Raw genomic sequence first — 25,798 nt, forward strand, 5'->3', positions numbered from 1 at the left:
ACCCGGAGAAAAATCCACGGGACCACGGGGGAAAGAGAGAGAATGAGAGAGACACGCAAACTTCAAATATACAACAGGCGTCGTCAGGGTCAGAATCGAACCCATGTCCTCCTGCACACCAGGCAAGGGGAGAGGAGCTCAACCAGCAGCCAGCCAGGAAACTCGAAGCATCGATTGGTTTTAATAGAAGTATGACGATTATTTGGATGCTGCCATGGTGAATTGGTTATCGCACTGGGCTTGCACTCCAGAGGTCGCCAGTTCAATTTAATCTCCCGGTACGGTCGTTAAGACAACGGCGGCGGACCTTTCTTAAATTATCCCCCAACCGCCTCTGCAAGCCCACAAGTACAAATGGATACAACCGCCGGTAGTAGATTGGCAGTTTAACACGTAGTAGGCTTTCGCGACCAATATTATTCATAATAAAGGTTTTTGGGTTAGATCGCGTTATTTATAAATGCGTCGTAACCCTCCACCACCCGACACGGCCAAACAGTAAAAAATGTGTCACGTTTATAAAGGACAAATAGTTCACTACTTTAGCCCACCGGTGTGTTGAAGAGTGAATCAACATCATTTACAATTTTGAGTACGACGTTTCGCTAGTAATTACATCCAGCGTCATTGGCCAATTTGCCAGAATGGTGAAGCCCTCCATTTGCTCCCGGTCTTAAATAGAGCAGCAGGGTGACGTCATCATTTAACCCAATCTGGTGCAGTGAGTATGAGTAGATTGGCAGATTGTGTGTGGTGTCGTAGCGTATGTATGTATGAACTTCTTTCGCATCGTACGCGGCCCACCGTGCTAACTGGAGCAAATGGTGGGGTCAAGTGTGGATCCTCCCGCCTTTGCCAAGGCGTCTGGCCGGCGTGCAAGAGTAGACCCAAGTACCCATTAAAAGGGCCCTCTCTAGAGCTCCGTCGGGTGGAGGCCCTTCTGCCAGCGGTGGCGTGAGTCAGGCATTGCAGGTTCGCACCTTCACCTTTAATTTTCATTCTTCATTTGAGTCACAAGTTTGGCCAATTATTTAACATGTTTTTTTTTTCAGCGTCGAGAGGACTGGAAAGCACCCAGAGGAAAAACGAAGTGGACCACAGCAGACCGCTCATGTAAATTACAACTTAGGCCAAGCACCTTCTTGTTCTACTGCCTCTGACAGGCATCCTCGTTGCATTGCAGGTGGGTGTCTTGGAGGTCCATCCGCAACCACTCCCCATTTGCACTTCAGGTATGCGCCATTGGACTCGTAAAATTAACGATTCAAACACATTTTCGTTATTGTGGGAGCTACGTGGCATAAAAGCGAATTCCTGCTCAAACGACCAGTGAGGATTTGGTTGCTCATCTTAGATTAAAAAAACTATGTTTTACTTTACCAGGTAAGGCCCATTGAGCTATAGAGCACATTTTCAGAAGCGACCTGACCACAAATGATAGCTCAACGACGTGGCTTTTGTGGAAATTTATAGCAGCCAAATACTTTAAACGCATATTTATATGTGGAGAGAAAAACTGAAGGACCCGGAGAAAGCTCCACGCAACCGTGTGGTGAGAGACATACAAACTCCAAATATACAGGTGTCAGGGTCGGGATCGGGATCGAACCCACGGCCTCTTGTATACCAGGCGAGGTAGTTAACATCTCGCCACTGTGGCGCCGTGCAGATGCACTGGTGGAATTCCCAACGTTCCAATGGCAGGGGCGAGTCTCATCAATTGGACAACCATTGTTGACTGCTCGACAAAGTGGCATTCGTAGTATCGATTCTAGAGGAGGTGCTGACTCAACCCTACCTAGAGTCAGGATTCACAATCGCAACCTTCCGATGGGCGAGGCCATCTTGCGTTGTGAAAAGCAATTTACGAGAGTGCACATTTTTATACTTGTGCTTCCACGTGCTCGCCTGCGATACATTTCATTCGTTTTGTTTAATCAATCGTCTCGTGACTCGTGATTTATTTTTGGGGTGCACTTTAATACGCAGCAGCGATGCGCGCGCGTGCGCGCGCAACTAAGTGCCCCGCAAGAGGCCACTAAACGTCCAGAATCAGGCTTATTAGGGACCTACCTGCAAAACTAACCTCGACTGATTCTGGGCTCGGGGCCCCCTCGGGAAGGGGGGGGGGTGAGACAAAAAACACCAACATATCCTCATAAAACACGGCGGCAGCTGACGCCGGTGACAAGCCCAATGCGCCAGCCGGTCCCTAGAAAGCAGCCACGGGACACTCGGGGGGTTATTAACGAGACGCAAATTTAAGGAGCGTTTCCCACATTTTTTTTTATGGACGCGGCCCGCGCCCGGATTTACGACGAGGGCGCAAGTGGAATTTTCGGTGACCCGTCAAATGACTCTGGCTCAACGTACGCAAATGGGCAAAATGATGGAAATCACCATCAACGCCCGCGGGCTTTAATGAAGGGAGATGGGATTTGACCCAGCGAACCGGTGAAATGCGGCCCCTCGGCAGGCGAGCGAGATAATCGGTGGGACACCGGGCCGCTCGCGGTAATCGTGGCGTTTCCGCACGACCGACTCCGGCATTCACGGCGGATGTACGTGAGCTTCCGTGATGAGACGAAAGGCAAATTCACGAATAATGATTTTAAACTGTCAATGAAACTCAACGATCGTTTTTATTTTATTTTACCGGATAAGGTCCACTGAGCTATATAGCCATTTTTTACACGCGAACTGGCCACAAATGCTAGGTCAACGAAGTGGCTTATCAGGTGGACATTTAAAGCAATCAAATGAACGCGTGGTGTCGATTCTAAATGTGGAGGGAAAAACCGGAGGACCTGGAGGAAAATCCACACGGCCACGGGGAGAGAGAGAGACACGCAAACTCCAAAATATACAGGCGTAAGGGTCAGCGTCGAACCCACGACCTCCTGCACACCAGGCGAGGTAGTTAACATCTCCTAGCCACCGCGGCTCCCCTCTTTACATGGGAGAGGCAGCCGGAGTGCCCAGAGGAAACCTGCATGCATACGAGAGAATAACACGAGCAAGTAACATTCCGCACGAGTGGTTGAACAACTCGCTTGCCGCACTGTCGACTATCGGCAGCCGTGCAACTGCGAGGGGTTCGGAGGTGTCACCCAGAGCGATCACTGCGCGATCCGCCAACCCCGCGTGCACAGTGCTGGACTACAGGTTGTGCGCCTTCCCCGACCCCGGCATCTTCAACGGACGACGCAAGCAGGAAAAAAAAACCCGAGCTTAGTTACGGAGCCTGGCTGGCAGAGAGCGCCTCTGAGACAACACATTTGGTGAGACTGCGTTAGCAAGCGTAAGCGCAAACAACAGAAATATCAACAACAACAACAACAGTACACAATAGGCGCGCACGTGACTTGTCGTGCAGTGTACCTTCTTCACTGCACATATTTGACTGCCCGGCGATGTCTTGCTCTCTGGCCATTAACCCAAAAAAGTGTCGATGCCCATTCAATCTACGTATATAGAACTCGCGTTCTTTGCAGCGCGGTGTCCTTGACACACGAGTTGCGTTTTGTTTTAGCTCTGAGAGACAGAGATCCTGCGGCCCGTGCACAGACCCAGCGTCGTCAGCGTTTGCGATCACAACATAATGGGGCGCGGCAAAGGAACGTTACCACACACAAAAAAAACCTACAACAAATCATACTTTAATAATTATAGTCGCAATATAATTGGAGCGTAATTTAAATGGTGGCGGCTTTACTTAATGGATAATAATTACCATTCGCTTCATCGTGCAACATTTAAGCACAACGCACGTAACCTGCAATTGGAACGCGTCTCTGATAACGTTGCGTAAAATAAGACACGGCTATTGACGCGGGTGCGCGCTGAATGATGCCAGCAGCTAAATCGCACGCAGCAAACACACTGAGACGCAGAGACAACAACAACAACAACATCCGCAGCTCGCCACTAAGTGGCGGCGACGTCACCACGGCGCTCGTGCCAGGCTAGGTGCACCTCGAGGCGCACGCACACACACACACGCGCGCGCGCGCACACAGCTTATTCTAGCGATATCAGCACATTAAAATAATAATAAAACAACACCGTGGCTCTTCGCAAGGTCAATGAACGGCACAAGGTCACGCCACAATAGCAGTGTTACTCACAACAACAACAACAACACATCGCCGTCCAACTTACTGATATCTCCAGCCCCCAAAATCCATGGAGCACGTTTTATGGGAGGTGTGGGGAGGAGGAGGAGGCGGGGAGGGTTATTTTCTGTTGCTACTTTCCAAGCACGGAATCTCACTCGCGTATTAATCTGATTCGCTCCGCTCCCCACGACTGACAAATCGTGGCGACGGAGATATCGCCAGAGGCGCGGGAGACGCCAGCAAAGCGCAGCTCCTTCTCTCTGTTTCTCTCCCGCGTTCTCGCTCCTCTCGCTCGCTCGCTCTGTCCGGCGGCCGCAGCTCCTCTCTCCCCTCCACGGGAGGAGCAGGTGGGGTGGGGAGAGAGAGAGAGAAGATTCAAGCGACTTCGGCTGCCCGATGCCTCGGATGCGGCGACGCTCCGCCCCAGCGGCTGTTTCCCTCCCTCGCGCCCCACCGTTCCAATAGCGCTCGCGTACGCCTGTGAACGCGCGCCACACCAATTCCACTGACCCCCCCCCCCGATGCTCCCCCCCCCTGATGCTCCCCCCCCCCACCGGCTCCCCCCTTCCCACCCCTCCCCTTCACCCTCCCCACCCACCCAACCTTTCCCTCCGTGCTGTTTCCTCATCTGTGCCCTTATCTATTCCCAGCCTCCCCCCCCCCACCACCTTCAATCCGTTAACCTCCATCAGTCTAACACCAGCCAAACGTAATTAGTTATAGGAGACATCATGTAAGCCTTGAACACACTGTTGGGGAAAGAGCTGTTAGAGAGTACCTCAGTTGAACACGTGTAGGCTTTCACGAGCAATATTATTCACAATAAAGGTTTTGTTTGGGTTGGATCGCGTAAGCATCAATGTGTCGTTAACAGTCCACCACCCGACACAGCCTGTAAGGTTTGTCACGTAAACAACGCGCCGGCTCGTGACTACTTCAGTACCTGTTATGGCCAGAAGAGGTGGCCAGCACCCCACGCGCGGCCACCTTTGTCTCCCCTTTACACACCAAACGAGGAACTCACTTCGAGGACCGGTTCACATATTTATCACCGATGTTGACTGCGAACAGGATTTGCGCTTGGGTCGTCGCAGGGTTCATAGCGCACTGCGCTAACCACTACACTACCGCTCCCCATATACACACACGTTTACACACAAATATCCGCCGTATAGCCTTAACAGACTGTAGGAGCAAGTGCTGTCAGCGAGCACCTATGAAGGCCGGCAGGGCACATAATGGGGTGGGTGGCCAACACCACGCCCGCCCGCCTTTGTCTCCCCAGTGGCGATGTTTACACACCGCACCAGGTACTAATATGAGGCCGAGTCGACCTTAGGGAGAGGCCTAGGACCGGTTCAGATTATCGTCACTGGGTGTTGGCCGTGAGAGGGAATCAAACCCGGGTCGTCAGCTTCGTAGCGCAGCGCGCTAACCGCTGCACCACCGCTCCTTCCCAGCAATGATCCTCTGCGTGGCGGCTGCTTGGTAAACCAGAAGTGGAACCTCTGGGATTGGCATCATAGGAGGAAACACCGCAAATGCAATTGTGCGACGAGTCGACTGCACTTGCATGAACACCCCGCGCACCCCGGATTCGTGCGTCCGGTTCCCCCCTCGCGTTCCACGAACCGATCTCGGTGAAAAACACCACCCCCATCCACCACACCCCTACCCCTACCCCCATCCACCACACCCCTACCCCTATCCACCACACCCCTACCCCCCACCCCAATTCACCACACCCCTACCCCTATCCACCACACCCCACCCCCTACCCCTATCCACCACACCCCACCCCCTACCCCTATCCCCCCCACCCCTATCCACCACACCCCACCCCCCACCCCCATCCACCACACCCCTACCCCTATCCACCACACCCCACCCCAATCCACCACCCCCCTATCCACCACACCCCACCCCCCACCCCTATCCACCACACCCCACCCCCCACCCCAATCCACCACCCCCCTACCCCTATCCACCACACCCCACCCCCCACCCCAATCCACCACCCCCCTATCCACCACACCCCACCCCCTACCCCTATCCCCCCCACCCCCATCCACCACACCCCTACCCCTATCCACCACACCCCACCCCCTACCCCTATCCACCACACTCCACCCCCTACCCCATCCCCTTCCCGACCCCACCACCCCCCCACCACCCACCGCACGGGCGAGGCGTGCCCGCACGCCGGCAAATTCTGACGGACGTCGCCGTCGGACGAGGAGAGTTGGCGTTAAAGAAACAACAACAACAACAACAATAATAATAATAATGACGTGGTAGTCTCCAACGGGTTTACGGCAACACCTATTTTTTTTGTTTGTCTCACCACAGTGGCACTCCAACCGGACCGTGCCTCGGAAAGTCCTAGAAGCCAGCCCCCCACCCCCGCTAAGTGGGAGTCACGCAAACGACGAACTCGAGCGAAAGCGACGGAGTGAGCGCGGGCGCGGAGTGAATTATATCCGAGAGAGAGAGGAGAGAGAGATGAGAGACAGAGAGATTGAGACTGAGCCGAGAGTGACATTTTTTTGACCGTGAGTACTAAATGCGCCCTGACAGTCATTTGATCTCCAGTGGTTAAGCGCGTGCGAGAGAGAGACAGAAGGTGACGCTTTGCGGAAATTTGCGCAGCCTTCGTTGAATAAGGGGGGGCTGGCTGGTGGGGGGGGGGGGGCGTAATTTGTAACGTTTTGTATCAAAGCCGGCGACAGATTTCATTTAAAACACAAATTTTTGTTTTAACGTCAGGTGCGACGGCCTTGGTGTGAAACAGCCCCCGTGCCCCTTCAGAGCCACGCCTCGGCGCTCGTGGACAAAGACAAAGAAGAACCCCCGTGTCGCCTTAACCGAGTTGTTGGGGATAAGTGCTGTTAGCGAACAGCGCACCTACGTAGGCCGGCACGGCACAGGAGGGGGGGGGGGGGTGGCCAGCAACACGCTCGCTCCGCCTTTGTTACCCGCTGTTGACACACTGCAACGGGTGGTCATTTAAGGCTGAGTCGACCTGGGAGACGGCCCCGGGGCGGTTAAAGTGTGCTACTGACTTTCGCAGCGGAGCGGGCATCAAACTCGGGGTCGCTGGGTTCGTAAAGTTGCAGTGTGCTAACCAATGCGATACCTCTCCCCACTCAAGACACGTACGCACTCTCACAAAACGTTGGCTGTAAACTGACTGGTCTACTGCAACCCCTTCGCATTGCGGAGTGGGGGGGGAGCAATGCCGGATTATCCTCGTAGCACATGTATCTACACATGTAGCAGCTACATATGTAGCAACTACGGGCCCCGCACTTTCAAGGGCCCCACGCTAAATGCCTTCAAGCTATTAATTCCGGTTCAGTGATTCTGCACTTGCTCTATTACTATAGTACTACACCGCCTTTAACTTTTATGAACGACCGGGTGTTTAAGATTAGCGATTTTTCGTATTATCCGGCTGTATTGCAAATGAAATAACTTTAATGCAAGTTAAAAATCTGTGTTTTCATAATTGTGTGTTCTTTTTTTAATTGAGGGCCCCTGTATGACATATTCTACAGGCCCCGCACGAGCTTAATCCGGCACTGCCGGTGTCCTGATGCCCGCCTCACGGCAGTTTTCCATCTCTGTGTGTGGGTGGCTTCACTCGCAGTGCGCAAAGCAAATGCGATTCTTGGACATCACCAAGCCCATGCAGATGGCTCTACAATACTTCTAAGTTCTAATGACTGTGATCCCAGCAGCCATGGCGTCTCGTTCACTGACCCATCAGCGCTGCCAAATACCGAAACTCGAATTCGATCGTGAATATTTAATTTATTCATTTCAACTCTTCCACCGAAAGGGGGGGGGTCAACGGTGCTTCGGAATAAAATATCGTGAATGGGACTGCAAACGGTGTAAGTGTGCATTTGTATGTATGAATGCGTGATGGTGTAGCGGTCAGCGTGGCGAGTGGTAGTGCAGCGGTTAGCGTGCTGTGCTATGGACCCGGCCACCTAAGTTCGATTCCCGCTCACGGCCAACGCCAGTGACGATTATCCGAACCGGCGCTGGGCCTACCCTAGGTCGACTCGGCCTCAAATAAGTACCCGGTGCTGTGTGTAAATATCACCACGATGGAAGACAAAGACGGCCGGGCGTGGTGCTGGCCACCCACGCCCTCGTATGCCTGCTGGCCATCATAGGTACTCGCTAACAGCACTTGCCCCAGCAACCTATAAAGACTATACAGGGGATCGTTGTCGTTTGTATCCGTGCAATAGCGTTTTCAACCAAGAACACTCAAATCTACCCATTAGTAAAAAAAAGTGATTTCATGCTCAAATGAGCATCGAGTCATTGGTGCTGATATCCCGTTTACAGACCTGTACAGTTCGTGGTGGACATTGGGCACCCCTATGGCAGAGGCGAGTCTATCCAGAGGCCAACCACGGTTGATTTGTACGCAAATAGCTCATATGAATGATGGGTCGAGTCAATCCCGCAGCACGGATTTGAACTCGCGCGACCTTCCGATCGAGAGCCACCTCGCTCGGCCGCTAGGCCACCGCGCAGTCACTTAAGAAATCAGGCCGAAGCAATTCGCCCATCATTTAATTGAAATTACAAAAAAATTGAGGATGGGGTGGGGTGGGGAGGGCTTTCATTCCGTCACTTTAAACGTGCCGCCGGCTCCCAGCAGTGAGCGCTGCGAGGTCACGACTCTGTAATCAGCGACAGCCGTGGCCACCGAGACCCTCCCCCGCCTCCTCCGCCTTCTCCTCCTCCTCCTCCTCCTCCTCCGCCTTCTCCTCCTCCGCCTTCTCCTCCTCCTCCTCACAAGCAGCCTCTCGCGCCCTCCCGCAGCAAAAGTCACCTTGCCGAGAGAGCCACGAGCCGTCAAAGCCCATCAACTCACCCGGCGCAATTAAACACAACGAACGCCGGCACACGACACGTGACTCGCCCCCCCCCACCACCTCCACGTGCTGCTGATGAGCACCGCCCACGCGTCTCTCTCGACGGCCGGCCCCACCAAACCACGGCAACCGTGACGCTGACGCTGACACCAAAAGCCACCGTGCCGATGGCGCCACAGCGATTGCTACAATGGAAGTGACCGACGGAAGCGCTTTCGTGACCGTGACACCCACAGCGACTGTGATACTGCGACCAAAACCAGGGCGACTGTAACACTGTCAACCGCAGGAACTGTGACACTATTACCACAGTGACTGTAATACTGACACCGCAGGAACTGTGATACTCTTACGACAGTGACACTGACACTGCAGGAACTGTGCCACTGTTACCACAGTGACTGTGACACAGCAAGAACAACAACAACAACAACAACCTCACGATGACTGTGCCACTGACACCGAGACCACTGTGACACGGACCCAGCGACGCCAGCGCTGGGCGTCTCCCGCAGCAGTCGGGACACGTGTTGATCAAGAGAGGTAGGGGGGGGGCGGCTCTTTGGTTCCGTGGAAACTTGGACCGTCTCGTGCCGCGGACGCGACGGTCTCGATATTCGCCGCGGATTAATGCTCGGCAAACGCGGCGGGGGGGGGGGGGTGTAGAGGGAGGTTGAGAACGAGCACATTTTTCCCCGTAGGGTAATCGGCGCCGACAGCGAGCGTCGACGTCTCTGTAATTGCGAGAAGATTCCACGTGTGCACTTTCCCGAGCGGTGCGTTGGACGTGTCCACTCTGAACGGGCCGAGAGACGTTTTTAATTTTTTTGCGTGGAATGCGGTTAGGTTGAAACGCCCGAAAAGCCAACACGCCGTTTACACCACATTTACCCGGCGCTCTGTTTTGTGCGATGTCTATATAAACGTGACTGCAGTGCATTTTCGCGGATATGATTTCCAAGGAAGCAATTCACCATGCCATTTCCAACAATGAGAGACACGTCGCAGACAAACGGTGCAGTTTTTTTAAATAAGTGCTCAATTAAAACACGTGTTTTTAAAATTATTATTATTGTAGTTATGCTTGTTTACCCAGGGAAGCCTCACTGAATGTCGGGGCTTTTCAGGAGGGTCCTGCGAACTTTTCGCAGTAGAAGGCACAATGATTGGCTTCTATATTTGCGTAATCTGCGGGTAATGTTAACATTTGGCAAATCTGGCCTGTGACGCCCGGCACGCACTTTACATTGAATTCCAACATTTTTGGCCAACGATGTCACGAGACGTTTGACGTCCGCCCGAGAAGCAAAACGGCTTTTCGTGATGCGTTTTTCTCTACGGTTAATCCACACCGCGGTACACAATCGGCTTCCGCCGCTACATTTCGAACCGTGAAGCTCCGCAACCGGCGTCTGCTTCCGCGCCAGTCCAAATCATCGCTTTTTGCGTGACACAACCATTTTTCCCATGGTCCACTCGGCGCCTGTACACGCGCACGCGTGTGCGCACGCGTGTTCCAGACCCGCAGCGCTAGGAGGGACGGTCCATCGTATTTAATGAGAAGGCCGTCTCTTTCTCCAGCCGTGTGGAGAGAGGCCGCAGGAAGAGGGCTCTGTCCCGCAGGGGTTCCGACTCTGGCGATGACGGCTTTAAGAAGGAGTTTCGTCCGAAGCAGCTAACCCCCCATTGCAAGCGACCTTCTCCCCGCCACGCGTGATAATTCATGGGACATTCCGAGCGGTTGACCTCTTCGTTCACCTTTCAAGCGATCGCAGTGGCCGGAATGCCGAGTTCATTTCTGTCCGTGAGATTCACGTTAGGTTAGCGGCAGCGCGGGGTTGGCGGTGGGGGGGGGGGGGGGGGCTCAAGAGATATCGTGTGAACGATTAGAAAGAGAGGGAAAAACAAGCAATGGCCTCGGCATTTGCTCCCCTCGCCGACCTCCGGGCGTCTGCGATCTGCCCCACTCAAAAAAAATACAAGAAGAAGAAGAAGACGAAGAAGAAGAGAGGGAGAGCCGAATCGTCGTTGCGATGAAACTCCACGGTGAGAGACGACGGTGTCAGGCCGTGGTGGAGACTGTGCCGGCAGAGACCTTTGTTGTTGTTGTTGTTGCTAGAAATGCCCTGACAGCTGCCGTTCCCGCATCAGTCGGGGGGGGGGGGGCACTAAAGGGATCGTAAATTGATCGATCGCGAAGATAAACAATGATGCATACTAATTACACGATCGGCACATGCGTAAAAACGCGTGCGGTGGGAATCGTAACATTATGAAGTCGAACGTTCGAAATGCTACGTCGGATGTCTGCGCGTGTGAGTGAGTGTCACGCAATGAGCAGGAAGGACAAGATCGATGGGCTCGCATAAAGCGCATGCGGAATGCGCGTTGTCTCATTAACCCCCCTCCGCCACCACTTCACGCGAGAAGAGCGCACAAACGTGGTCACCACATCTACGCCTCTATGTAAGCAACGAAACAGGTGGACTTCTCCACAAATCAGGCTGTCGCCTGACGAAGCTGGTTGTAATTACTGGCGAAACGTCGTAGTCGGATTGTAAATGCTGTGGCTTGGCTCTCCAACACACCGGTGTTGTTGTACTAGTGACGAATTGCCCACGTTCTGTTTACGTGACAACCCTTACTGGTTGCCTGTGTCGGGTGGTGGCGGGTTTTAACGACACATTTATATATTTACACGACCTAACCCAAAAAAACCTCTATTATGGATGATATTGGTCGCGAAAGCCTACTAAGTGTTAAACTGTGTGAGTGTGTCTGGGGAGCGGTGGCTTAGCGGTTAGCGCGCTGTGCTATGAGCCGTGGCACCCCAAGTTCGATTCCCGCTCACGGCCAACACCGGTGACGATTAAATATCTGAACCGGTTCTCGGTCGACTCAGCCTCGAATGAGTACCTGGTGCGGTGTGTAAAATCATCGCCACTGGGGAGATAAAGGCTGTCGAGTGTGGGGCTGTCCACCCATCACTTCGTATACCGTACCGGCCTTCATAGGTGCAACTTGCTATGACCATTTGTCCCAATAGTCTGTTAAGTACTCCAAGCACAGGATATGACATCAAACGGCCACAGCAACAAACAGCGCTATCGAAGATACAATCGACAAGGAGTACAGGGCGTGCTGTGTTTTGTGCAAGGTTGGTGCATCTGCCGGCCGTCTCAGCCGGTCAACCCATGGCACCTGTGTTGTGTTCTGTCACCTCCTGCCAGCGGCGCTTTCGACACTTCACGTGGCCTCAAAAAGTGCACCTAGCATGGCACAAGCGCCGCGGAGACGTCACCACCACTTAGCAGTGAACGGTGGTTGTTGTTGTTGTTATTGTTGTTGTTGAGCAATGTTGTTGTTGGGAGGCAATGTCCATCACGGGGAAGCAGCGCAAGGGAAAGAAGGAGAAATAAAAGTGCAAATATCTCACATTAACATCATGTTAATGTGAGAGATTGACATCATGTTAATCCCTCACATTAACATCATGTTCATCTATCACATTAACAGCACGTTAATCTCTCATATTAACATCATGTTAATCTCTCACATTAACATCATGTTAATCTCTCACATTAACATAGTCATTACTGTGCCCTCTAATTTCTCACATTAACATCATGCTAATTTCTCACATTAACATAGCCACTACTGTGCCCGCTAATCTCTCACATTAACATCATGATAATCTCTCACATTAACATAGCCACTTCCGTGCCCTCTAATTTCTCACATTAACATCATGTTAATATCTCACATTAACATAGCCACTTCCGTGCCCGCTAATCTCTCACATTAACATCATTTTAATCTCTCACATTAACATAGCCACTTCCGTGCCCTCTAATTTCTCACATTAACATTATGTTAATATCTCACATTAACATAGCCACTTCCGTGCCCTCTAATTTCTCACATTAACATCATGCTAATCTCTCACATTAACATAGCCACTTCCGTGCCCTCTAATTTCTCACATTAACATCATGCTAATCTCTCACATTAACGTAGCCACTTCCGTGCCCTCTAATTTCTCACATTAACATCATGTTAATATCTCACATTAACATAGCCACTTCCGTGCCCTCTAATTTCTCACATTAACATCATGTTAATCTCTCACATTAACATAGCCACTACCGTGCCCTCTAATTTCTCACATTAACATCATGTTAATCTCTCACATTAACATAGCCACTTCCGTGCCCTCTAATTTCTCACATTAACATCATGTTAATCTCTCACATTAACATAGCCACTACCGTGCCCTCTAATTTCTCACATTAACATCATGCTAATTTCTCACATTAACATCACTAGCCCCGGCCACTTCTTTATGACCCTTGGGCTACACCCATTTCAAACCTTTTAAAACAATCTGCCTCAGCAGCAGACCATGCTTTCCCACCTGATGACGGACGCTTGTGTTACGCCTGAAACGTCGTGATTTATTTTATTTTATACCTACGTGATTTTACCGAAAGAACCAAAGAGTATGGATTCCTGCAGTCACGAAAGCTTCAAATCCAGGAAGATAAGTGGTGTTGAGGGATGGGATCTGTTGTGATGCAGGAGCAGTTGCGTGTACATCTCTCTGCTTTGGCTGCAACGATTTGCAGAGTTAAATAATAAATAACTATTTAACTCACTATTTTTCATCTTGCCAGGTAAGGCCCACTGAGCTATATATATTTCTTTTTCAGAAGCGACCTCGCAACAAATGATAGCGTGACGAAGTGGCGGCTTATCACGTGGAAATATACAACGGACAATACTATAAAGGCGTGATGTTGATGGTAAATGTGGAGGGAAAAACCGGAAGACCCGGAGAAAAATCCAGGCGACCACGGAGAGAGAGAGAGAGACATGCAAACTCGAAATATACAGGCGTCAGAGTCGGGATCGAATCCACTACCCTCTCGTAAACCAGGCGATGTAGTTAACATCTCACCACCGCATGATGGGAGGTGGGGGGCAGAGTGCTTCAAGACCACGTGACTCATGAAATACAACAACGGTAATTGCCGTTGTCCATTTGCGGTCACAGCGCTTTAAAAAGCACAGCCACACATACACGCGCACGCACGCGCGCACACGAACACGCGAACGAGCACACGGTAAGAGTGTTCTTGTTTAACTCCGTGAAAATTACAAATCACTTCTTTAGAATCACAGTGAGGGCTCCTGAGGCTGGCAAGATAGCCAGACAGCAAATGAGCATTCTATCGGGGCTCTTATTGATTTACAATTTTCATTAAAATTGACCCGGGAAGGTGGAGTAAAGACCTCAATAAAAATAAAGGTTGGGGGGTCCGTGTGTATTATCTTTTTTTTAAACAGATGTGTCACACGTACATGTAATTATGAATGTATGTTTAAATATAGTCACGTACATTTTGTAACGAGAACCGTTTTTCATGCATTCGGAGGCATTGGAAACCACAGACAAGCTGGTGGGAAGGCAGCCAGAACTGGCGGAAAAAATTGCCCAAGATCTGTGGTCCTACATTAATATGTATGGTCAACATCATTAATGAAGTGTGTAAGCGTGTTGGTGGAAATCGGAGCACCTGCAGAAAACCCACGTGTGATAGGTGCAGGCAACACTATTACCGTACAGATTAATAAACTAAACTACGAACTATTTTTCGATTTAAAGCTTGCGTGACTGCAATGATTCATCTTCTTTGGTTCTTTCGGTAAAGTCACGTAGAATGAGAATAAAATAATAAATTGTTATTTTATTTTATCAATTTATTATTTTATTCTCATTCTACGTGACTTTACCGTACGAACTATTTATTTGTTATTTTACCAGGTAAGGCCCACTGAGCTGTACAGCTCTTTTTCAGAAGCGACCTGTCTATCACAAATGATAGCTCAACGAAGTGGCTTATCATCGTGTGGAAATTTACAGCAGCCAAATGCTCCAAACGCGTGATGTAGATTCTAAATGCGGAGGGGAAACACCCGGAGGTCCCGGAGAAAAATCCACGCGGCCACGGGGAGATGGACACGCAAACTCCAAATATACAGGCGTCAGGGTCATATTTTTCAGACTAACCTACAACTATTTTGGAGCACGTCACACCGAGTGAGAAGCGTGCAGTAGTAGAAGGCATGCAAAGGCAAATCACGAGTCGCACCACCAAACTTTTCCTTTAAAATACAGTGCGCCCTACAATCCAGAGAATACGGTAACTGCGATATGCATACGCGGTATGTAGCAAGGTCGGTAGAACGTACACAGTTTGTACGCAAGCACGTGCCATGCATTGTTTAGTGTGTGGAACGCATGAAGCATGTAGTTTACGTGTATGCAGCGTGCACCATCAATTGCTTGTGCTCAAGTGAAAAATACCATTATCATAGCAGCAGATAATATCACATACTGTATATATATCAGAATCAGAATATTGATGAAGACTGGAGGAATTATATGACTTATGAAGCAATTTTTTAACAGATGTCAAATAGGGGCAGGTCAGCAAGTAACAACAGCAAAAGAGAATAAGTAATATTTTTTTTAAACACGCTTTAATGACATGGACCATACCAGTAATGGCAGAACTCCACGACTCCAGGAAGTGGCCCCGAAGCTTGCCACAACGTAAATGGGCCTTGGTGACTTTACAGCCAACGTGAGTTGAGCGTGGACAATAAGACCCAAGCCGAAACATAACATGTAAAAAATAATGTTGGAAAATATATATTTTTTTATTTGTAATGGTAGAATATAGTATTGTCATCAGTATGACATAAGTATACCGAGTTTGCAGTCGATACCGCATTAGGAAGTGGGTTAAAATTGAGTTACAAGATTTTGAGGATACAACGACAACAACAACAACAGACAGAGTGAGTTAAATAAAAGCGTGTAAAAATTAGCGACGGGAGTGCAAAGATAGAGAAAACGGTAAGCAAGTCACTAAATATGAAGAAATGATCAATTCATTACTCATATAAGTCTGATTTACGAAGCTTGGGCAAGGCACCACAAACAACAATAAATCAGTCCCAGACCACATCAAGACAACGCAACACGGCAGGAGCCCGTCAATACCATGGCACATTAAAATTTGAATATCGATACTCCACGCGTGAAGATCAAAGTAACGAATCGCATCTGCAACTGCTGCATCCGGCACTCATCTTCTGCTTCAGGATTATTATTTGAAGGACTGTGCGCCCCCCCCCCCACTGTGCGCACTACCCACCCCAACTCACTTTGCTTGGCCCCCCTCCACCCCACCCTCTGTGTTATAAAAGTTCCAGCGACCGTGTTCCCATCTACGATGTTTTATTGCTCCTTCATGCGGGTGATTCTCAGAGCCGGCCCAGGGATTGACGGTGGTGGGTCTCTGGAGGTTAATATGTGCAAGATAAACATTGGAATGCCTCACGCAATCGCATGTAATTGAGGTCAAACCGAGAGGTGGAGAGGGAAGCTCTTTTTAATCCGCGACTCCAATGGCTCATCTCCATCATCACTGTCAGCGCCATCGTCGGTATCAAACCCGGAGGGGGGCGGGGGCGATGGGGGTCGTCCGGTATGGCAGGGATGCTCCCAAGCCTGGCATGCTTTTTCAGTGAGTTTTAGAAGGACTATATAGATATATTTAGAAATAAATGTTATATTTAACCCATTTCCCGTTCCGAGACGTCTGCAAGTTGCAGGGTGGGGTGTCCCATTCACCGCCGAATCTCGGAATGCGCGAGCGGTTACCGTTCATTTTATCTAAAGAGGCAACTTTATCGGTGCATCTTCAGGTCGAAGTTTCTTCCGATTCCGTTACGATGACGTATACGTCATCGGAACGGAATTTCGATGACGTATACGTCATCGGAACGGAATTGGAGGAAAGACTGATCAGACTGATCAGAATGGGGAAGGGTTATCAAATGATACAGTTAAGTGTTTTTCTAACTACATTGCCTTTGTGTTATTCTTACTGCATCGTAGAGTAACATTCCAGAGAGGAAGGGAACATTGACAAATGAAAAATGCGTCAAATTATGAAAAAGGGAAAAACCCACGTGGCATTCATTCAAATAACACAATCACAATGTTTAAGTAGCACCCACATCTTAAGTCGAGGGTCCTTGCCTATAACATCTGGAAGTTCACCAGCATTGGTTCAAGCAGTTGATGAGACACTATGTGTTCAAACCGCTCCAGAGTTTTGCTTGTATTAATCCAATGGTGCTGACATGTACGTGTGTATGTATATATGTATGTTGAAACCTTTTTTCGCACCATACGTAGTCGACCGTGCTCATGATGCAACTCCCAGAAGGCCTGGTGGCTGATGGAAAGCATAAAAAATATACAATATTTTTGTATGTTTCATGCGAAGGGACAGGGATAATATGAAGCAGATGTATCATCTGCTTATTTATTTTGCTGCTTGTTGGTATATTATTGGCACTGATGATTCAAACATAATGAAAACTGTCAACTCTTTTATTTTCCAGTCAAAGCCATGACGGGCCACAGTTGATGGCAAGTGTGAGCGGTGCTGCTGCACCCCCAGATTAAATGAGTTAGCGGGTCCGATTTGGGCCCTGGGCATTAGTTTGGACAGCGCTGTTCTATTCACGGTGGCGTGAGACATACATCTGAACGCGAAAATAAAAAAGAAACGATGGTTTCGTGGATCACAATCAGAATCTTTATTCAATTGATCCTGGAGGAATCTGATGAGCTATGGAAGCTCTATTTTTCACAGGCGTCCAGTAAGGATCAGAAAGTTATAAGAACGAAACAACACAAAAACTTACATCATGGGGCCTCCTTTGCCAGTACCAATATATACTAATAGGGTTTTCCCCCTTTTTTCCTGTAACAAAACTGACACCTTTTGCAAGGAGTCATGTTCACATTAACCACAATACTTGCGGTCAGAATGCAAGCAATAAACATACTCTGATAATATATATGCATTGTCCTTGAAACCGATTGGTCCAAACCAGAGACAGCTTTCTTTTGAGCCTCGTCTCAAACGGTGTTAGAGCAGAGGACGCCATAAGGCGGTGTTGATAAGCTTCATAACTTGAACACGCAGGAGGCTTTAGCGACTAATATAATCCATAATGGAGCTTGTTGGGTCACATCGCGTACGTATAAATGTGTCGTTAGACACAAGGTTTGAGACATGAACAAAACATGCCAATTTGTTACTAGCACACAGCACACCGGTGTGCTGGAGATTAAATGTACGGATCAATTGCATGTACATGGAAAAGGGCATGTGAGGTCCAAAAGTGCTTTAAAGGATTGCCAGGTTTTGATTACAATAATTTTCACTCGGTTAATCCACAGATTAGGGCCCCCTACACGTTTCTTGAGAAGACGATATTTAATCAGTGCCTACTATATGCGCGCACATAAGGCCCACTTAGCTATATAGTTATTTTCGCAAGCGACCTGGCCACGAATGATAGTTCAATGCAGTGGCTTATCATCACATCGACATTTAGGGCAGTCGCCAAATACTCTAAACGTGATCGTGATTCTAAACGTGTAGGGAAAAACCGGAGGGCCCGGAGAAAAATCCACGCGACCACGATACGCAACCTCCAAATATACAGGCGTCAGGGTCGGGGTCGAACCCTCGACCTCCTGTGTACCAGGTGAGGTAGTTAACATCTCGCCACAAGTGTGTCGCCGCGTTCCCCCCTTTCCTCCCAGAGCTGAGAAAAAAGACCCCACTATAAAGTGTGACTGGTATTGACCAAAATTACCAGCAAATTACTCAATTGGGATTTCACAAAGCAACATTGTCCCCGACTGTAAAACAAATACTTGGTAGGACCCTCTCGAGTCGCTCCTAGGTCTACACGCATAGTAATACAATGCATAGATGCAAGGCTTATTTCGAAGGCCAAGTCTCACCGTATTAAGCCTACTGATTCATGCAATAAGTACACTGATATGACAGATTACTCTTTTTTAATATGCTTAATGGACGTATGCTTTTAATATCCTGGACTCCAAATGTTTTGACCTCCCCTTGCAATGTGCACGCGAACGAGTGCATGTGTGTTTGTGTGTATATATATAAATAACTATTATAACATGTTAAATAAAATTGGATTATATATTAGGTTTCAGTCTCCTGGAAAGGCCATGAAGCTGCTCGGTCCCGTGCCCAGTCCTATTCATCAAGTTTACGATACGCAGCAGTGTGATTGGTGGCTCACTGTGCGGCCAGGATATTGGCAACGGCCGCAGCGCTTGAATCCGCTCGCGATCCATCAACCCCTTTGCAGCCAGCATCACACAGGTGCGGTGCACCTTCTCACCGGGGCCAGGTGTAAGTCTCTCTACCCCCCCCCCCACGCCGGGTCAATGTGGCACAAGATACCATTAGCCCCACCTCTCCCGCCGCCACCAACCTCTCCAACCGACCAGGAAGACGTCACCTTGCCGAGTGTTGTACCCCAAGGGACCAGTTCCCACCAGAGGATATTCGTTTCCCTCTGACTGGGGTGAAGGGTTCAATGTAAGCGTGCATTGGTTAGAATTCAGGGTCAGGGTCAGCGTCAGATGTTGACGTTTAGGATTTAGCGTTATGGTTTGGAGTTGGGTTTTAACGGTTATGTTTTGGGTTTGTGGTCAGGATTACGGTCACGGTTTAGGGGTTTTGAGTTAGGATTTCGGGTAAGGGTCGAGGATTATTTTGAGGGATTATCGCGAGGGTTAGGGTTATGGTTTTGGGGTTTGATATGGGATTCAGGGTGAGACTGTTGGATTATCTTAGGGTTAACGGTTCGGGTTTATTTTAAGGGTTGACACTACATTGGTTAGGACAAATAGATGGCATGACATATTTGCACAGATACGTTTATAAAGTGGTCTTGAAAACTAAGAACTTGCAAGTGGACATATACACAAATAACGATTGCTTTGTTATGTATATTAAAAAAAAACGAATGAGATGTTTTTTTTTATACGCTTTGGTTCTTTTGGTAAAGTCAGGTAGGTAAAATAAATAAATAAAGCTTTCAAATCACGACGTTTCCAAGGCAACACAGCTTCCGTCATCAGGTGTAACTAGCACAGCAAAATTACTCTGAAACGTCGTGATTTGATTAACTTTATGTTTTATTTTTACCTACGTGACTATACCGAAAGAACCAAAGAGTATGGATCATTGCAGGCGCGAGAACTTCAAATCTAGAGTGTTTTTAACATTTCAAGGGGCACCAATAATCCAGGATATTAGCACGCATTGTCGTGAGACTGTCTTCCCAATGAGCGTCGAGGGAGTGCCACACCCTGGCTTTACCAGCAGGGGGCGGTACAGCCGGGTGTAGACTCCATCTGTTCCATCTGTGTTCAATAGTGTGTACCCCCCCCCCTCATACTCGTGGGTTTTCTCCATGTGCTCCGGCGTCCTACCCACGCGAATAAACACTCATTCGTTTCCGCGACCAATATCATCCACAATGTTGTTTTTTGGGTTAGATCACGTAAATATATAAATGTGTCTTTAAACCCGTTACTCATTAATTGGTCGGTAACATAATTCATTGGTCCTTGCCTGGGGGGGGTGGGGGGGGAATCACATGTTCTCTCATGCCGGCTCGCATTTCACGGTGGCGGGTTGTTCACCTCCTCGCCTAGTATGAAAGAGGTTGTGGGTTCGATCCCGACCCTGAAGCCGGCTGTACATTTGGAGTTTGAGGTGTCTCTCTCCCCTTGTATGCGTAGATATTTCTCTGGGTTCTCCGGTTTTTTTCCCCTTCCAAACATTTAGAATCAACATCACGCGTTTAGAACATTTGGCTACTGCTATACATTTTCCACGTGATATGCTGCCACTTCGTCGCGCTATCATTTGTGATAGCCAGGTCGCTTCTGAAAAAGAGTTACATAGCTCTGTGGGCCTTTTCTGGTAAAATAAAAAATAGTTTTAGTTTAGTTTGCGGCTAATTTCGACAGGGACCTGGGTGCGCCTCACTGCATGGTTGTGAGTGTTTTGTACAATCCGCCGTGGGCCACTGACTCAGGCCCGGGGCGGGCGGGGGAGTGAAATTAACGTGGGATAAACCAAACCTGCGTCCTGGTCTCCTTCGAGTTCTCGCCCGGGGAAACAAAAGGGCCCTCAAACTTGAACTTGACGAATGCCTCGCGGACCATCGCCCCGCCACGCGGTCACGAGGGGCGACACTTCTGTGGGGGTACGGAACGGGACTCGCATGGGGAGATGGTCCCATGGCTAGAGCGTGCGTGCGTGCGTGCGCGCGTGTCCGTGTGTGACGCTACCGAGGGGATGCTGTCAGCATAGAAGACAAAGGCCCCCAGTGTAGCCTTGACATGCTGTTGGGACAAGTGCTGTTAGCGGGCACCTATGTAGGCCGGCACGGCGCACGAGGGGGCGGGTGGCCAGCACCACGTGGTGATGTTTATCGCCGCACCAGGGGAGGACCGAGCGATTGAGCTCAAGGTTGCTGGGTTTCGAGCGGTGCGCTAATTTACTATGCCATGACTTCAAAGATCCCCATGTAGCAGTAACAGACCTTTTTGGTGGAAATGCTGTGAGCGAGCACCTATGTTCGTAATTTTTTCTAATATTTTAGGCAGGAAATTCGTTTTCAAATTGTTTTTTTTTCTCGGGGGGGGGGGGACCCCCAGACCCCCTGGAAGATTTGGTCCCCCCCAATGTTGAATCCATGGCTACGGCCTTGCTATGAACGCACGTTGATTCTAAATGTGGGGAGAAAAAACCAGAGGACCTGGAGAAAAATCCACGCGACCACGGGGAGGGAGACATGCAAACTCCAAATATACAGCAGCAGGCGTTTCGAATGCAGCGCCCATGTCAGCAGGAGGGCGTTCATCAAACCGCATCATTTGTCATTACCAGCACTTTTTATGGACAATAACCGGGCGGCACGGCGAGCTCCCAACCGGAATATTACAGGCGTGCATTTAATCTAGGGGCCACAGTTGGCTTTATTAGGAGTGGCCCCAGAAAGGACAACCGGCCGTAAAAAACCCAAGGTAAATATTGGCAATTTCGTTTCGGCATTTTAATTGGTTCGTTATGCTTCTTAACAAAACACGCTGGGGTTATTCACATTAGCCGTTGTGATTCGGATGTATTTTTTTTTGCTGAAGGCACGAAAGCTGCAAGAAACACAGTAAGGAGTGTTAGTTATTTATTTAATAAGAAAATTTCAGTCGTTACACGCTGGATACGAAGATCAATCTAAAAGTTTGTTTGCGTGCGTGTGTGGGATTGGAACAGGCCCCTTGGCTCTCGGCCGCTGATGTAAACACTGAATAATTAATGCACGGGGGGGGGGGGTAGGGGGGGGGAGCACGCACACGTGGGCAGTGCGAGCGGAGACACCGAGGGGCACGGGCAGCGCGAGCGGAGACATCGAGACGGGCGGGCAGCGCGAGCGGAGGTACCGTGTGCCGAGGCTACGAGGGGACGCGTGTACCCCATCCCTCCCCTCTCCCACCCCTTTGGTGGCCAGCAGGAGGCTCCATGAAGCCCTTGCGAATTCTGGAAGGGTTTGAGAAATTAAGCGATCGAGTTGATGATTTCAATTATTAAACAAACGGACCCCAGAGCAGATTAACGAATCTCGAAGTGTACGGTTTGATTGCCGGCCAGGGCTAACAGCAGTGCCCGCGAAACGTGGAACGTTGGGCCAACATAGGGACAATGTTAGTCCAATGGCGCCAACCGTATGCCAACGTTGTATGCATGTACGTATAACTTATTTCGCACCCTACGTAGTCAATCGTGGTAATCGGGGTAGGGGGGAAGGACAACATGGAGAACAATCTTTGCGTGTTCACTGGGTGACTGGCGATATCTGAACAGGTCCTGCCAACCCCCAACATATACCAACTGAATGCATTGGCCTCAATGCAGCTGTGGATATGCATCGTGCTGTTCCACGTACGTGGACCTTCGCCCTGCCATTAACTCTTGCCCTAACCCACAGTCCGAATCGCAACGCTTTACTCGCCACTCTAACCCGTGTTTTAACCTTTAACCCCTGACCGTATCCCTGCGCCCTGGCTTATCGCGGTCGCCAGAGGTCTCTGTCTGTGCGCTGGGCTCATCGTGGCCAGCAGCGGCAACACCTGGACGCTGCTGCTGTTGCGGCTGCTGTTGCTGCTGCTGCTGTTGCTGCTGTTGCTGCTGCTGTTGCTGCTACTATTGCTGTAGCAGCCTCCCTGGGAACAAGGGACCGGAGCGGATGCACGCTGTACCGCACCAGCTGTGCACCATCTGCGCTATGCACGCATGTCATGATGTAGGCTATGCACCACGTATGGGGCTGTCCATAAATGACGTCACGCGATTTTGGAGGATTTTTGAACCCCCCCCCCCGTCGTCACACGGCGTCACAAAAAGTCAGCCCCCCCCCCCCTCAAATATGACGTCACAAAGCTCTCCCCCCCAAAAAAAACATATTTCCATTTTGAAAATAAAACATGCTTCAAATCATTATGAGACCTCCTTTGCCAGTAGCAAGATATAGTAATAGGTTTTTACCCTTTTATCTGGCACCAAAACTGACATCTTTATACAAGGGATCATGTTTGCAATAACCACAACACAAGCAGTCAAAATGCAAACAAAAGAGACGACTCTGATAATAATATGCACTGTCCTTGAATTTGATTGGTCCACACCCGAGACGGCTTTTCTTAGAGCCTAATCTCCATTGGTGTTGGACCAGATGACGCCAAAAGGCGTACAACTCAAAAACAGCGCACTATCAGAGTATTGAGAGCTCGGGGTAAGCATTTACATTATGAGACCTCCTTTGCCAGTAGCAAGATATAGTAATAGGTTTTTACCCTTTTATCTGGCACCAAAAAAGGGTAAAAACCTATTACTATATGCTTCAAATCGCTTTAAACTATTGTCATTGTAGTGCGTATTGAATGTGGCGCTGCACTCTGATGTTGTAGGAGAAAACATTTATTTAAAAAAAGTCTATTTAATTAAGTAGAACGTATTCTTAGTTTTTTCGGTAAAGTCACGTTGAAGAGAAACAACAAAATGATAAAATATATATATAAAATAATAAAAATATATATTATTTTCTATATTGTTTTATATATATATTTGATTATTTTGTTGTTTCTCTTCAACGTGACTTTACCGAAAAAACTAAGAATATGAATTACTGCAGTCACGAAAGCTTTAAATCAAAATTTAAGTAGAACGTGTTGTCTATATTTATTTAAAGTTGCGCATTTTGATGTGACGTCACATTTCTCACCCCCCCCTCCTCCTCCTCGTCACACATCGTCACAAATGTCTGACCCCCCACCCCCCCAAGGTGCGTGACGTCATCTATAGACGGCGCCTGTGCTATGCACTCACGCGATGATGTAGACTCTGCACCGTGTACGCTACTCATGTATTCTGCTGTCGGCTCTGCGCGCACGTGATGTGTGCATGTTGTACTTCTTTCGAAGCGTACGTAGCCAACCGTGTTGATCGGATGGGCGAGGGAAGGACAACAACACGAAACAACGTGATGTAGTCACGTAGAATGAGAATAAAACAATAAATTGATAAAATAAAATAACACAATAAAATTATCACGACGTTTCGGCCACAACACAAGCGGCCTTCATCGGGCGCTGTCCTCCAGACAGTCTCATCCCTTCACCTGATGAAGGCCGCTTGTGTTGTGGTCGAAACGTCGTGAGAATTTCATTATATTATTTTGTTGTTTTATTTTATCAATTTATTATTTTATTCTCATTCTACGTGACTTTACCGAAAGAACCAAAGAAGATGAATCCTTGCAGTCACGAAAGCTTTAAATCTAAATTCAATGTGATGTAGGCTATACACAATGCACCCTATGCACACACCTAATGCTGTGCCCTGCACACCGTGCGCATTGCGCACGCACGTGATGATCATGTAGGCTGTGTACGCACGTGATGATGATGTAGGCTGTGTACGCACGTGATGATGATGTAGGCTGTGTACGCACGTGATGATGATGTAGGCTGTGTACGCACGTGATGATCATGTAGGCTGTGTACGCACGTGATGATGATGTAGGCTATGTACGCACGTGATGATGATCATGTAGGCTGTGTACGCACGTGATGATGATGTACGCTATGCACCGTGCGCGCTACACACGTGCTTGATGATGACAACTCACCCCGAGTGTGGACGTGCGTGTGTGTGTGTTATTCTATGCGTGTGTCAGTGCCATCTACGTCCATGAATTGGTTGTGGGCCTCCCCAAGGTCGACTTAGCCATAGGTCACAAATAAGTACGTGGATGGCGGTGTGCAAACGTACCAGCATTTGGGGAGACAAAGGTGGCCGGGCGTGGTCTTAGCAGCTCTAATAGGTGCTCGCAAACAGCACTTGCTCCAACAGTCCGTCAAAGGCTATGGGGATGGGGGGTGGGGGGGTGATATTTGTCTGGCGTGTTTGCTTGCGTCGTCACTTCTTCCCAGGGGCACGCAAAGAGAGAGCAACGCGGCTGATTGAAGTGCAGCTGACTCGACCGTCTTCACGCGAACAGCATCACGCCATCGTTACCGAGTGCCTCGAACAACACCAACTCCCCCGCGGCAAGCAACAAAAAAGGACACAACCTCAACTGGCCCCTGCCCCCCTCGCCCCCCCTCCCCCCCACGCCCCCCCTCCCCCTGCCCCCCCCTGCCAATGCCCCCCCTCCCCCCCTGTCCCCCCGCCACATTTAAACTTCAGCGACTGGCGATGGACTCTCGCGCGCGTTGTGCAACACCGCACACTCCCC

General features: G+C 49.4%; 1 protein-coding gene across 5 annotated transcripts in view; it reads right to left on the minus strand.

The window, feature by feature from the left end:
• The window catches only part of LOC116952799 (IQ motif and SEC7 domain-containing protein 1-like), a 519,292-nt gene that overhangs the window by 158,829 nt on the left and 334,665 nt on the right, over positions 1-25,798 (minus strand). The window contains exon 1 of one of the 5 annotated variants that reach the window (XM_076074479.1): positions 4,162-4,609. The exons of the other annotated variants lie outside the window; for them this stretch is intronic. Coding sequence (XP_075930594.1) covers positions 4,162-4,187 — 26 coding nt within the window. The 5' untranslated portion in view covers positions 4,188-4,609. Of the gene's footprint in view, positions 1-4,161; positions 4,610-25,798 lie in introns of those variants that run through there. 5 annotated transcript variants of the gene reach the window in all.

This window comes from Petromyzon marinus, chromosome 48 (assembly GCF_048934315.1).
Source record: "Petromyzon marinus isolate PM22_M1 ecotype Great Lakes invasive population chromosome 48, UKy_Petmar_22M1.pri1.0, whole genome shotgun sequence".
NCBI classification, from domain to species: Eukaryota; Metazoa; Chordata; class Hyperoartia; order Petromyzontiformes; family Petromyzontidae; genus Petromyzon; species Petromyzon marinus.